At 41.2% G+C, this 16,064-nt stretch overlaps 1 protein-coding gene across 1 annotated transcript in view; it reads right to left on the bottom strand.

Moving 5' to 3' along the window:
- Window positions 1–16,064, bottom strand: part of LOC128703774 (uncharacterized) — a 59,252-nt gene that overhangs the window by 26,549 nt on the left and 16,639 nt on the right. Inside the window, exon 2 of the mRNA XM_070103706.1 lies at window positions 10,703–10,884. Within this exon, the coding sequence (XP_069959807.1) occupies window positions 10,703–10,864 (162 nt within the window). The 5' untranslated portion in view covers window positions 10,865–10,884. The remainder of the gene's footprint in view (window positions 1–10,702; window positions 10,885–16,064) is intronic.

Genomic DNA, 16,064 nt, shown 5'->3' with positions numbered 1-16,064 from the left:
TAGTATATAGATGATAAAGGCTAAAGTGTCATTTGAAAACAGGTGAATTTGTAAATGAAGTGATAAGCCTAGAGGCAGGTGCCAGAAGTCGCCAGAATCTTACCACAGTGGTCAGCTGTTTTAATAATCTTCCTGGCCTGCTAGTGTACTCGCATATAATCTAGTGATACCAGTGAATAGCAGAATACAGTGTTGTAGTAGCAACTAACCAGTATTATAATGGTACTTAGTGGAGTGGAGCGACTTTCATTAGTTTCTTTTTTCTTGAAATACCAGACGTATACTGTGAATTTCATATAACCTGTAGTTACCAGCGGTCGCAATATACACAACGAGAAGCAATTATTACTACAGAAAAAGCGTCCTTCCTCCAAAATTTCCATCAGTCAACTATAGTGATAATATAGCATTTATTGTGGTGGAGACGAAAAAAAAAAAAAAACTAGAAAAGCTAGATACAGCGATTGATAAACAAGGGTTGAGGCTCGACCGTTCGTCACTGTAGGAGCTGCCAGAAATCACCGGCTCAACACGCAAGTTATACTTTTGTATCAATCAAATCACATATTACTCGGGTAGATAATTTCAAGTAGATCCTTCATGTGTTAGCCCAAATCACCGACTAGTATGTTTTAAATAAGTGACCCACTGATCAGATCAGATCGACTGGTCCGAACCCTCAACTGGTCCGAACCCTTGATGGTCCAAACCCTTGACTGGTTTCAAACGGTTTCGTTGGACAATAAAGCAGACTGTAAACGGATGGGGTTGTAGGCGCCCTTATCAAACACAAACAATAAATATAAATCAGGAACGTACACGGTAAGCTGTCCAATTAGTTAGAAATAGAAATACAAATAGCTAGAGCTTCATTTAAGTAGGTTATTAATAGAGTATTCAAGAGGTTGCTAGTAGAATTTCAGTAAATCAACCACTCAAATCATTATGAAGCTCTGTATAGTCTGCAGTCAATCAAAGAAACGGGCTTCCACATGGATAAATTGTCATTTTTGTGGAAATTGGTGTCATGCCCCTTGTGCAGATATCCAAGAACTAGCTACAAGCAGTATAAAAACAGGGAAGTGTTTTTGGGTATGCCCAAATGAGGAAAATCTGTGGACTAAAATCACAAGGGTATTAAAAGAGGATAACATCAAAGCTGCTTTCATAGACAACCTGGAAGCTTTCTACAACAGATGGGAACATAAAAAGTCTGGGCTGAATGGTACTGCCCTTGATACTGGCCATGTAGTCAGAAACTGTAAGGCTGGAGGTGATGTCCTGATAGTCAGTAAATGTGGGGCTGATAGTGCTGTCCTGGGAGACAGTAATGGTGAAGCTGGAGGTGCTGTCCTGGGAGACAGTAATGGTGAAGCTGGAGGTGCTGTCCTGGGAGACAGTAATGGTGAAGCTGGAGGTGCTGTCCTGGGAGACAGTAATGGTGAAGCTGGAGGTGCTGTCCTGGGAGACAGTAATGGTGAAGCTGGAGGTGCTGTCCTGGGAGACAGTAATGGTGAAGCTGGAGATTTTGTCCAGGTAGTCGGGAATTATACGCAGGAAGGAATACATATAAATGACCTCATAGGGGGACAGGAGCTGTAGTGGGGAAACAAGTGTAGTCAAAGATAAGATAAAACCAATATTGCAAACTAGAAATACCACAGGAAATAGCAAACAAGAGGACTCTACTAGCTATAGTGAGGATATATTACCAAAAACAACTGGTGGGAGCTCCATTGTTGGTGCTAGGGAGGATAGGAATAAGACAGGGAAACATGCACCAACAGGGAATACAGTCACAGAAACCCAAGGCAAACGGAAACCAAGCCTGTGCACATACTATGCACTTGGTATCTGCAGACATGGGAAATCTGGAAAAACAGACGGGACGTGCAACTATGACCACCCTAGAAAATGCCATGCACATATGACAACAGGAAAATGCAAACTCCCTTCCTGTAAGCTTTTTCACCCTGAAATGTGTACCTCTTCAGTACAGGAAAGACTGTGCTATAACTTAAATTGCCAGGCACACCATCTAAAGGGTACAAAAAGATACAAAACATCCAGGCCATGGGAAAACCTGGGTAGCCACAGCCACTCAAGAGGGAGAGGTTTTTTAGTGCCAGGAAGGAAAAAAAACTGGCAGGAAATGGCAGAAATCGTACACCAAATCCAGTCATTCCTGGAGTGGAACCACAGCCGATGGCCTCCACTCCAAACCAACAGATAGAGATACTAATGCCGGAAAAAAATCCCCCCCCAGTACCAACAATACCACCAGTCCGATGACATTCTTCTTTGCAAATATACAGGGTCTAAAGCCAGCAACAAACAACAAAATACCTTTCATCCGTGGACTGCTTGCAGAGGCAAAGGCAATGTTCGCGGCTTTCACTGAGACCCACATAAAGGATCACTTGGACAACGAAATATGGATCCCAGGTTACAACCTATACAGATGTGACAGAGCGAACAGGCAAAAGGGGGGGGTTGGCCTGTATATTGCAGAGTCACTTGTTTGCACAGAACTGCTAAATGCCTCAAATGATGTAGTGGAAGTTTTAGCAGTAAAGGTCGAGAACCAAAACCTAGTCACTGTGGTAGTCTACAAGCCTCCGGATGCAACATCCCAGCAATTCCAGGAACAGCTGTTAAAAATTGACCACTGTCTGGAAAATCTTCCAGCTCCTGCACCCAACATCTTGCTCCTGGGGGATTTCAACTTAAGGCACCTAAAATGGAGGAATATAGCAAATAATATTGTTGCAGTAATAACACCAGGAGGCAGCTCTGATGAAAACTCACACTCACACGAGCTTTTAAATCTCTGCACAAAATTCAATTTAAACCAGCAAATAATAGAGCCTACTAGAATGGAGAATACACTAGACCTCATCTTCACTAACAATGATGATCTGATAAGAAATGTCACCATATCAAAAACAATATACTCAGATCACAACATAATTGAGGTTCAGACATGTATGCGTGGAACCCCAGACCGACATAATGAGACTAGTCACGAGGGAGCATTCACCAAATTCAACTTCAATAACAAAAACAAAGTGGGACCAAGTAAACCAAGTCCTAACCGATATAAGCTGGGAAGATATACTAAGCAACACAGACCCCAACGTATGCCTAGAACAGATTAACTTGGTGGCACTCTATGTATGCACAAGGCATATTCCTCTAAGAAAAAGGAGGAGTAGATGTAAAATAGAAAGAGACAGGCGCTCCCTTTACAGGCGACGGAAAAGAATAACAAAGCGGCTAAAAGAGGTCAATATATCTGAAATGCGTTGGGAGACACTGGTCAGAGAAATAGCAAGCATCGAACTCAAGCTAAAGGAATCTTATAGGAGTCAGGAATCGCGGGAAGAACTAAAAGCCATAAATGAAATCGAAAGAAACCCAAAGTATTTCTTCTCCTATGCCAAATCAAAGTCGAGAACAACATCCAGTATTGGGCCCCTACTTAAACAAGATGGGTCTACACAGATGACAGCAAGGAAATGAGTAAGCTACTCAAGGCCCAATATGACTCAGTTTTTAGCAAGCCGCTAACCAGACTGAGAGTCGAAGATCAAAACGAATTTTTTATGAGAGCCACAAAATTTGGTTAACACAAGCCTATCCGATGTTATCCTGACGCCAAATGACTTCGAACAGGCGATAAATGACATGCCCATGCACTCTGCCCCAGGGCCAGACTCATGGAACTCCGTGTTCATCAAGAACTGCAAGAAGCCCCTATCACGAGCCTTTTCCATCCTATGGAGAGGGAGCAGGGACACGGGGGTCGTCCCACAGTTACTAAAAACAATAGACATAGCCCCACTCCACAAAGGGGGCAGTAAAGCAACAGCAAAGAACTACAGACCGATAGCACTAACATCCCATATCATAAAAAACTTTGAAAGGGTCCTAAGAAGCAAGATCACCACCCATCTAGAAACCCATCAGTTACACAACCCAGGGCAACATGGGTTTAGAACAGGTCGCTCCTGTCTGTCTCAACTATTGGATCACTACGACAAGGTCCTAAATGCACTAGAAGATAAAAAGAATGCAGATGTAATATATACAGACTTTGCAAAAGCCTTCGACAAGTGTGACCATGGCGTAATAGCGCACAAAATGCGTGCTAAAGGGATAACAGGAAAAGTCGGTCAATGGATCTATAATTTCCTCACTAACAGAACAGAGAGAGTAGTCGTCAACAGAGTAAAGTCCGAGGCAGCTACGGTGAAAAGCTCTGTTCCACAAGGCACAGTACTCGCTCCCATCTTGTTCCTCATCCTCATATCCGACATAGACAAGGATGTCAGCCACAGTACCGTGTCTTCCTGTGCAGATGACACCCGAATCTGCATGACTGTCTTCCATTGCAGACACTGCAAGGCTCCAGGCGGACATCAACCGAATCTTTCAGTGGGCTGCAGAAAACAATATGAAGTTCAACGATGAGAAATTTCAATTACTCAGATATGGTAAACACGAGGAAATTAAATCTTCATCAGAGTACAAAACAAATTCTGGCCACAAAATAGAGCGAAACACCAACGTCAAAGACCTGGGAGTGATCATGTCGGAGGATCTCGCCTTCAAGGACCATAACATTGTATCAATCGCATCTGCTAGAAAAATGACAGGATGGATAATGAGAACCTTCAAAACTAGGGAGGCCAAGCCCATGATGACACTCTTCAGGTCACTTGATCTATCTAGGCTGGAATATTGCTGCACACTAACAGCACCTTTCAAGGCAGGTGAAATTGCTGACCTAGAAAATGTACAGAGAACCTTCACGGCACGCATAACGGAGATAAAACACCTCAATTACTGGGAGTGCTCGAGGTTCCTGAACCTGTATTCCCTGGAACGCAGGCGGGAGAGATACATGATTATATACACCTGGAAAATCCTAGAGGGACTAGTACCGAACTTGCACACGAAAATCACACTACGAAAGCAAAAGACTTGGCAGACGATGCAACATCCCCCCAATGAAAAGCAGGGGTGTCACTAGCACGTTAAGAGAGCATACAATAAGTGTCAGGGGCCCGAGACTGTTCAACTGCCTCCCAGCATACATAAGGGGGATTACCAACAGACCCCTGGCAGTCTTCAAGCTGGCACTGGACAAGCACCTAAAGTCGATTCCTGACCAGCCGGGCTGTGGCTCGTACGTTGGTTTGCGTGCAGCCAGCAGCAACAGCCTGGTTGATCAGGCTCTGATCCACCAGGCCGCCTGGTCACAGACCGGGCTGCGGGGGCGTTGACCCCCGGAACTCTCTCCAGGTAAACTCCAGGTCCCTACTTAGTGTCGTTATATTATCTCCTTGATCCTGATTGTGTCGCAGTTGCTTGTTGTATTGCTAGTGGGCTTAGCATTCTTTTTATTGTTCAAGCAGTCTGTTCTGGTTGCCAGTCAGTCAAGAAGTTAGTTTATGTGAGGACTTCGTCAGTCACTTGTTTAAGTCAAGTCGAGTCGTGAGACAGAGAACTACTTAGAGCACTTACACACATACACAAACTTACTTGTACATATTTGTAATATCTTATTAAATGTTAATGTACCAGATGGTACTCAAGAATTATAAATGTGATATGTGCTTTCAGCACAATAATACTGTAAACGAGAGATGTGATATTATTTTGATTGCTGTGATTAATTTAATTTAATTTGATAATATACCTCTAGACAACTTGATGATTAATAAATTTATTAAATTTTAATTTCTCTAGTTAGTAGCCTACCAGTTGTAATCCTGAAGCACTATTGAATCATACTGAATTTTAATGAATAATTGGACAAGGATACTGACTACTTGTTACGAAAACCCAGTAACAGGCTGGATGCTAGAAGGGCAGTCATTTCTAGTGTTCACTGGAGATCTCTAAGCTTTTAGAATCACATTTTTTGTAACAGTGGTTCACAACATCGTCATTGTAATAGTCACCAGCACAGCTTGCAATAGCTGTGTGAGGGTGATTTTCATCCATAAAGGTTTGCACCTCAAGCCACTTTGCACACATTTCCTTAATCTCTTTCTTCATATCCATAGTAATTCTCACCCTTTTTCCTGCAGGGTTGGCACTAGAAGCTTTCTTGGGGCCCATGGTGACTTATTTTGCAGGTACAATCACTAAAAACGCTGTGATAATATGAAATGTTCCAACTGTATGCGTGGATGCGACTGCACTGGCTGGCTTGTAAACATTGGCACCCACGGGACAACTGAGGCATGCTCAGGCCACACATGGACATGTCTCGAACGAATCGCGTAGGGTGAGTTTTTTAGCGTTAGCCGAGGCAAATTTTTTGCGTTAAAATGTATCGTATGCTGGATTAAACGTAAGGTGATGCCATCGTTAGCTGAGGGTCCACTGTAGTAATATGTCATTGATGTCAGGCCTGTATACCTTGTACATGTACTTATGGTTAAATAATTATATTATTATTATATATTATACCACATGTACAATTTCTCCATTAGAAGTACAGTACATACAATATACAGTGGTACCCCGAGTTTCATACAGCTCCCAACTCGAACAATTATGTAAGTGTATTATTGTAGGTGCTTTTGTAAGTGTATTTTTGGGGGTCTGAAATGGACTAATCTAATTTACATTATTCCTTATGGGAACAAATTCGTTTGGTAATGGCACTTGAACAGCCTTCTGGAACAAATTATGGCCGAAACTCGGGGTATCAGCAACCACCCAGGGAAGTACTACCGTCCTGCCAGATGACTGTGAAACAGAAACCTGTAACTGTTTTGCATGATGGTAGGATTGCTGGTTTCTTTTTCTGTCTCATAAACACGCTAGATAACAGGGATATCTTGCTACTCCTACTTACACTTTGGTCACATTTCACCGACACGCACATGCATATATATATACATACATCTAGGTTTTTCTCCTTTTTCTAAATAGCTATTGTTCCTCTTTATTTCTTCTATTGTCCATGGGGAAGTGGAAAAGAATTTTTCCTCCATAAGCCATGCGTGTCGTATGAGGCGACTAAAAAAAACTAAAGAAAAAAAAAAACTAAAGAAAAACTTTATAAAACTGGGATGCTTGAATGTGCGTGGATGTAGTGCGGATGACAAGAAACAGACGATTGCTGATGTTATGAATGAAAAGAAGTTGGATGTCCTGGCCCTAAGCGAAACAAAGCTGAAGGGGGTAGGGGAGTTTCGTTGGGGGGAAATAAATGGGATTAAATCTGGAGTATCAGAGAGTTAGAGCAAAAGAAAGGGTAGCAGTAATGTTGAATGATCAGTTATGGAAGGAGAAAAGAGAATATGAATGTGTAAATGCAAGAATTATGTGGATTAAAGTAAAAGTTGGAGGCGAGAAGTGGGTCATAATAAGCGTGTATGCACCTGGAGAAGAGAGGAATGCAGAGGAGAGAGAGAGAGATTTTGGGAGATGTTAAGTGAATGTATAGGAGCCTTTGAACCAAGTGAGAGTAATTGTGGTAGGGGACCTGAATGCTAAAGTAGGAGAAACTTTTAGAGAGGGTGTGGTAGGTAAGTTTGGGGTGCCAGGTGTAAATGATAATGGGAGCCCTTTGATTGAACTTTGTATAGAAAGGGGTTTAGTTATAGGTAATACATATTTTAAGAAAAAGAGGATAAATAAGTATACAAGATATGATGTAGGGCAAAATGACAGTAGTTTGTTGGATTATGTATTGGTAGATAAAAGACTGTTGAGTAGACTTCAGGATGTACATGTTTATAGAGGGGCCACAGATATATCAGATCACTTTCTAGTTGTAGCTACACTGAGAGTAAAAGGTAGATGGGATACAAGGAGAATAGAAGCATCAGGGAAGAGAGAGGTGAAGGTTTATAAACTAAAAGAGGAGGCAGTTAGGGAAAGATATAAACAGCTATTGGAGGATAGATGGGCTAATGAGAGCATAGGCAATGGGGTCGAAGAGGTATGGGGTAGGTTTAAAAATGTAGTGTTAGAGTGTTCAGCAGAAGTTTGTGGTTACAGGAAAGTGGGTGCGGGAGGGAAGAGGAGCGATTGGTGGAATGATGATGTGAAGAGAGTAGTAAGGGAGAAAAAGTTAGCATATGAGAAGTTTTTACCAAGTAGAAGTGATGCAAGGAGGGAAGAGTAAATGGAGAAAAAGAGAGATGTTAAGAGAGTGGTGAAGCAATGTAAAAAGAGAGCAAATGAGAGAGTGGGTGAGATGTTATCAACAAATTTTGTTGAAAATAAGAAAAAGTTTTGGAGTGAGATTAACAAGTTAAGGAAGCCTAGAGAACAAATGGATTTGTCAGTTAAAAATAGGAGAGGAGAGTTATTAAATGGAGAGTTAGAGGTATTGGGAAGATGGAGGGAATATTTTGAGGAATTGTTAAATGTTGATGAAGATAGGGAAGCTGTGATTTCGTGTATAGGGCAAGGAGGAATAACATCTTGTAGGAGTGAGGAAGAGCCAGTTGTGAGTGTGGGGGAAGTTCGTGAGGCAGTAGGTAAAATGAAAGGGGGTAAGGCAGCCGGGATTGATGGGATAAAGATAGAAATGTTAAAAGCAGGTGGGGATATAGTTTTGGAGTGGTTGGTACAATTATTTAATAAATGTATGGAAGAGGGTAAGGTACCTAGGGATTGGCAGAGAGCATGCATAGTTCCTTTGTATAAAGGCAAAGGGGACAAAAGAGAGTGCAAAAATTATAGGGGGATAAGTCTGTTGAGTATACCTGGTAAACTGTATGGTAGAGTTATTATTGAAAGAATTAAGAGTAAGACGGAGAATAGGATAGCAGATGAACAAGGAGGCTTTAGGAAAGGTAGGGGGTGTGTGGACCAGGTGTTTACAGTGAAACATATAAGCGAACAGTATTTAGATAAGGCTAAAGAGGTCTTTGTGGCATTTATGGATTTGGAAAAGGCGTATGACAGGGTGGATAGGGGGGATATGTGGCAGATGTTGCAGGTGTATGGTGTAGGAGGTAGGTTACTGAAAGCAGTGAAGAGTTTTTACGAGGATAGTGAGGCTCAAGTTAGAGTATGTAGGAAAGAGGGAAATTATTTCCCAGTAAAAGTAGGCCTTAGACAAGGATGTGTGATGTCACCATGGTTGTTTAATATATTTATAGATGGGGTTGTAAGAGAAGTAAATGCGAGGGTCTTGACAAGAGGTGTGGAGTTAAAAGATAAAGAATCACACAAAGTGGGAGTTGTCACAGTTGCTCTTTGCTGATGACACTGTGCTCTTGGGAGATACTGAAGAGAAGTTGCAGAGATTGGTGGATGAATTTGGCAGGGTGTGCAAAAGAAGAAAATTAAAAGTGAATACAGGAAAGAGTAAGGTTATGAGGATAACAAAAATATTAGGTGATGAAAGATTGGATATCAGATTGGAGGGAGAGAGTATGGAGGAGGTGAATGTATTCAGATATTTGGGAGTGGACGTGTCAGCGGATGGGTCTATGAAGGATGAGGTGAATCATAGAATTGATGAGGGGAAAAGGGTGAGTGGTGCACTTAGGAGTCTGTGGAGACAAAGAACTTTGTCCTTGGAGGCAAAGAGGGGAATGTATGAGAGTATAGTTTTACCAACGCTCTTATATGGGTGTGAAGCATGGGTGATGAATGTTGCAGCGAGGAGAAGGCTGGAGGCAGTGGAGATGTCATGTCTGAGGGCAATGTGTGGTGTGAATATAATGCAGAGAATTCGTAGTTTGGAAGTTAGGAGGTGGTGCGGGATTACCAAAACTGTTGTCCAGAGGGCTGAGGAAGGGTTGTTGAGGTGGTTCGGACATGTAGAGAGAATGGAGCAAAACAGAAGGACTTCAAGAGTGTATCAGTCTGTAGTAGAAGGAAGGCGGGGTAGGGGTCAGCCTAGGAAAGGTTGGAGGGAGGGGGTAAAGGAGGTTTTGTGTGCGAGGGGCTTGGACTTCCAGCAGGCGTGCGTGAGCGTGTTTGATAGGAGTGAATGGAGACGAATGGTTTTTAATACTTGACGTGCTGTTGGAGTGTGAGCAAAGTAACATTTATGAAGGGGTTCAGGGAAACCGGCAGGCTGGACTTGAGTCCTGGAGATGGGAAGTACAGTGCCTGCACTCTGAAGGAGGGGTGTTAATGTTGCAGTTTAAAAACTGTAGTGTAAAGCACCCTTCTGGCAAGACAGTGACGTAGTGAATGATGGTGAAAGTTTTTCTTTTTCGGGCCACCCTGCCTTGGTGGGAATCGGCCAGTGTGATAATAAAAATAAAAAAAAAAATGTTCAGCTGGGTAGCTAAAAATTTACATCAAGAATTTTTACATCAAGAAATTTTACATCAAGAATTTTTTTTTTTTTTTTTTTTTTTTTTTTTTTTTTTTTTTTTTTTTTTTTTTTTTAGGTAGATGTCGTTTTGATAAGGACCTGCCTCGTATGGACCAGTAGGCGTTCTGCAGTGTTCCTACATTCTTATGTTCTTATGTTCTTAAAAAAAAAATGTTCAGCTGGGTAGCTAAAAATTTACATCAAGAATTTTTAGTAAATGCACTAACTGAAGAGAATGAAAAAGTTAAGATTTAAGAAAGTTTTCAATTTATTAAAATTCAAAATTTTTATATCTTTTATGCAGTAAAATGTAGTTTACATGTAATAAATACTGTTAGGCCCAAATGAAAGCCACTAGCATGCAGTGCATTTCAGACAATGCAGTGCACATACCATTTCTATTCTGGCACTCACTGCATCCTTTGACTGTGTGTTTGCCCAGTATAGAAATCCTTTCAAATTAGGAAACGGATCCTCCACATAGGTGCCACCAGCACTAGCAAAATAACTTTCCTCCTCTGCATTATCACTTGCCTCAGGCTGCACTGCTGCCATTCTTTTCCTTTTAGCCACACCTGTAAGAAATAAAAATTTTGCGCTAAGTCTATGACTAGATCACCTGAATTGAATGCTAGGCACTAACTGGACATGGCACACATTTTACACCTAAATCTTCCTCTCATAAAAGTTATATATGGTTAATATCTCCCAAAATAACTTGCAGAAAACTAATTTTTGCTTGAGTTTGGATACCTTGCTTGAATGATAAAAATTATGTAACTAAGTTCCATCAAGCAACTAAACTGAATATCAACCATGAATTCTAGGTTATGTTAGGCATATTAGGTTACTATTCATTTTTTTTTTTTGCATTGGCATAAAAATATCTCCATGGAAAAACCTATGTAACACTGGCAATTTTAAACTATTAGAGCCAAAAATATGCTGAGAAGAAACATACAATAATTGCCCAAAAACATACAATATTTAATAAGATTTGTTAGGATTTTTAAGCCAGAGGGTTAGCCACCAGGATAACTGAGGACTTATTTCCCATAGCTCATTCGCTAGAGCAGTCAGCTCACACACTGAGGTCTGGGGGTTGATTCCCCAGTACGGGTGGAAACATTAAAATGTGTTTCCATAAGACACCTGCGGTCCCTGTTCACCCATCGGTAAAATGGTTACCTGGGCGTTAGTCAACTGGTGTGGGTCACACCCTGGGACAAAACTGACCTAATCTGCCAGAAATGTATGTCACTGATGTCAGCTAGGCTTGTATACCTTGTACATGTACTTGAAGAAATAATTATATTATTGGGGTCTTTCAATCCTGCCTCCCACGATACAACCCACAATAGCTGACTAACACCCAGGTATCTATTTAGCGCTCAGTGAACAGGAACAGCAGGTGTAGGGAAACACGCCCAACATTTCCACCCTTGCTGGGGATTGAACCACCGTGTGAGGCAAGCATGTTGGTAACTGTTTGCAAGCCAATTTCAGTCATTAAAATATGAATTAAAATGCTTGAATTGGTTTTGCAGTTAAGATAGTATTTTGTTGTATGTAATAAATATAACCAAACCTAACAAAACCCAACCACTCTAAAATAATCTAATCTGAAGTAACTTAACGTTATTCTACCATCAATCCTGTTAGTTGTTTACATTTTACTGGTACATAACAGGACTCAATACTAAAAGTAAGTCACTGTCAGACTTTTCTGGGTTATCCTAGGTAATTTAAACATATGTTACAATGTATGATAACTTGTGTAACTATTTATTTGTACCTGTACCTAAATAAACTTACTTATTAGCCGAGATGTGCTGTGCAGCAAAAATACTGTACATGTACTATTTCTCCTCTCTCCAAAACAACAATCTGCACAAGAAATACTTATTCCATTATGTACATGAATTGTTATATATTGTAAGGTGTAAACTAATGTCTGGGTTCCAATTAGTAGTACATAGTTGGTAACTACAGCCATATTTTTTTTAAGGAATTGTCACTTTCAAATAACTACTCTTATTATATTCATGGGAAGTGCTAAACCCATACCTGGAGTTTACCGGGAGAGAGTTCCGGGGGTCGACGCCCCCGCAGCCCAGTCCGTGACCAGGCCTCATGGTGGATCAGGGCTTGATCAACCAGGCTGTTACTGCTGGCTGCACGCAATCCAATGTACGAATCACAGCCCGGCTGGTCAGGTACCAACTTTAGGTGCTTGTCCAGCGCCTGCTTGAAGACAGCCAGGGGTCTATTGGTAATCCCCCTTATGAATGCTGGGAGTCAGTTGAACAGTCTTGGGCCCCCGATACTCATTGTGTTCTCTTAACGTGCTAGTAACACCCCTGCTTTTCACTGGGAGGATACTGCATCGTCTGCCGAGTCTTTTGCCTTCATATGGAGTGATTTTTGTGTGCAAGTTTGGTACTAGTCCCTCTAGGATTTTCCAGGTGTATATAATCATGCATCTCTCCCGCCTGCATTTCAGGGAGTACAGGTTTAGGAACATCAATCACTCCCAGTAATTGAGGTGTTTTATCTCGGTTATGCGTGCCGTGAAAGTTCTCTGTACATTTTCTAGGTCAGCAATTTCACCTGCCTTTAAAGGTGCTGTTAGTGTGCAGCAATATTCCAGCCTAGAGAGAACAAGCAACCTGAAGAGTATCATTATGGGCTTGGCATCCCTAGTTTTGAAGGTTCTCATTATCCATCCTGTCATTTTTCTAGCAGATGCGATGGATACAATGTAATGGTCCTTGAAGGTGAGATCCTCCGACATGATCACTCCCAGGTCTTTGACATTAGTTTTTCACTCTATTGTGTGGTTGGAATTTGTTTTACACTCTTATGAAGTTTTAACCCTTTGACTGTTGCAACCCCCAATCCTGAGGTGTCTCCTGGTGTCGCAAAATTTAAAAAAAAAAAAAAAAGAAAAAAAAAAAAAAAAAAAAAAATTCTTATGAAATGATAGAGAATCTTTTCCCGATTGTAATGACACCAAAAAAAAAAAAACGAAATTTGATGGAAAACTGACGGAATTATGCTCTCGCGAAGTTAGCGACCTCGGCACTGTTTACAAATCGGCAATTTCGCCCACTTTGAGCCCTATTTTCGGCTAATTCCATTGTTCCAGTCGCCCAAACTCAGCTATTTCTTTAGAACTGCCCATTTACCGATTTCAACTACCTAATACACTGTAATGTGGTCAGAAATTTGCAATTTGGCCAATTTCACGAAAACTAAAAAATATGACAATTTCAAAATAAGGTCCAGAATGAACAATGCAGACATTCCTGGCTCTAAAATAACATTTTCTTTGCTTATCAGTCATGTCTCCAGGCCCTTCTGACATTACTCTTGCTTTCTATTTTGAATTTTTATTCAAACAAAAAATAGAAGAGTTACTATTATGCAGACTACTGCAATACTGTAATAATTGTATAAATAACATCAACCCATTCATGACTGCATATTAGAATGGCTAGTTGGACATTTATTGGACAATGGCATCATTTGTTTACTTTTGAACATTGGCAAAAATCAAACATTTCCCCTACTTTGAGCTCCATTTCTAGGTTCTTTTTATAGTAAAATCAATCAAAATCACCTCTATTTCTATAATATGTTTTCCATTCTATCAAATGAGACCAAGAAAACGAGAATACAACCATAAATACTATACGAAAATAGACCACAAAGTCGGCATTTTAATTAAAAAAAAACGGTCGTAGTTTTTTTTTCTCATTATGCACTACGTGATCCAGGATTTTTTTTATATGGTGCACACTGACCACACAGACCCATTCTCTCACATGTGGGCCTACCAGCTTTCTCCTGCTTGATTTGAAGCCGCTAGAATTTATGAGTATATATTCGTCAAACACGGTACCTCGTAAGATGTATATATACGGCCGCGACAGTCAAAGGGTTATTTCCTCACGTTTACCATATTAGAGTAATTGAAATTTCTTATCGTTGAACTTCATATTGTTTTCTGCAGCTCATTGAAAGATTTGGTTGATGTCTGCCTGGAGCCTTGCAGTGTCTGCAATGGAAGACACTGTCATGCAAATCTGGGTGTCATCTGCAAAGGAAGACACAGTGCTGTGGCTTACATCCCTGTCTATGTCAGATATGAGGATGAGGAACAAGATGGAAGCAAGTACTGTGCCTTGCGGAACAGAGCTTGTCACTGTAGCCACCTCAGACTTTACTCTGTCTTCAGTTTGTCAAGAAATTATACCAACTTTTCCTGTTATTCCTTTAGCATTCATTTTGTGCGCTAAACCCATGCTACCCTGGGTTGTGTAATTGATGAGTATCTAGATGGGTGGCAATCTTGCTTCTTAGGACCCTTTCAAAGATTTTTATGATAAGGGATGTTAGCGCTATCAGCGGTTCTGTGCAAATAAGCGACTGTGATATACAGGTCAACCCCCCACCCCGTTTGCCTGTTCACTCTGTCGCATCTGTATAGGTTGTAACCTGGGATCCATATTTCGTTGTCCAAGTGATCCTTTATGTGGGTCTCTGTGAAAACTGCGAACATTGCATTTGCCTCTGCAAGCAGTCCATGGATGAAAGGTATTTTGTTGTTCGTTGCTGGCTTGAGACCCTGTATATTTGCAAAGAAGAATGTCATTGGATTGGTAGTATGGGTGGCACTGGTGGGGGGTTCCTGGCACTAATATCTGTATCTGTTGGTGTGGAGTGGAGGCCATCGATTGTGATTCCACTCCAGAAATGACTGGATTTGGTGTACGATTTCTGCCAGTTTTTTTTCCTTCCTGGCACTAAAAAACCTACCTACCTACCTGTACCTCTCTCTCTACCTCTCCCTCTCTACCCCTCTCTCTCTACCTCTCCCTCTCTCTACCTCTCCCTCTCTCTCTACCTCTCCCTCTCTCTCTACCTCTCCCTCTCTACCTCTCTCTCTACCTCTCCCTCTCTACCCCTCGCTCTTTACCTCTCCCTCTACCTCTCTCTCTTTACCTCTCTCTCTTTACCTCTCTCTCTCTTTACCTCTCTCTCTTTACCTCTCTCTCTTTACCTCTCTCTCTTTACCTCTCTCTCTCTCTCTTTACCTCTCTCTCTCTCTTTACCTCTTTCTCTCTCTCTCTCTCTTTACCTCTTTCTCTCTCTCTCTCTCTTTACCTCTTTCTCTCTCTCTCTCTCTTTACCTCTTTCTCTCTCTCTCTCTCTTTACCTCTTTCTCTCTCTCTCTCTCTTTACCTCTTTCTCTCTCTCTCTTTACCTCTTTCTCTCTCTCTCTTTACCTCTTTCTCTCTCTCTCTTTACCTCTTTCTCTCTTTTTTTTTTTTTTTTTTTTTTTTTTTTACACAGGGTTTGACAAGGTTAAGGATCCCTAGCTTTATTGACAGCTATTTACAGGTTAAGGATTCCTAACTTTATTGGCAAGCTAAGAGCTGTTACCTACATCAGCTCATTTGAAAGCATTTTTATTGTTATGAGACATACAAGTAGGAAACAGGATGAAGTTGGAGCCATCTGTGGGCCAGCATTTTCATTTGATCAACTGACTATCTCGTTGACATCATTATGCTGTACGAATGTGTTTCATACTCTAGTCATCCTGGGTATGTATGATCTCAGATGGAGTGATGTTCTGGAGAAGGGTACAGCCAGAGTGAAGTTGCTGCTTTCTGCCCGTCTTGTGGCACAAAAGCTTGTTTCACGCTGTCCTCGAAGTGGATCCAAGTGTGGTATTTTGACAATATTG

This window comes from Cherax quadricarinatus, chromosome 87, assembly GCF_038502225.1.
Source record: "Cherax quadricarinatus isolate ZL_2023a chromosome 87, ASM3850222v1, whole genome shotgun sequence".
Taxonomy (NCBI): domain Eukaryota; kingdom Metazoa; phylum Arthropoda; class Malacostraca; order Decapoda; family Parastacidae; genus Cherax; species Cherax quadricarinatus.
This window is presented reverse-complemented; position numbering and strand designations above follow the sequence as displayed.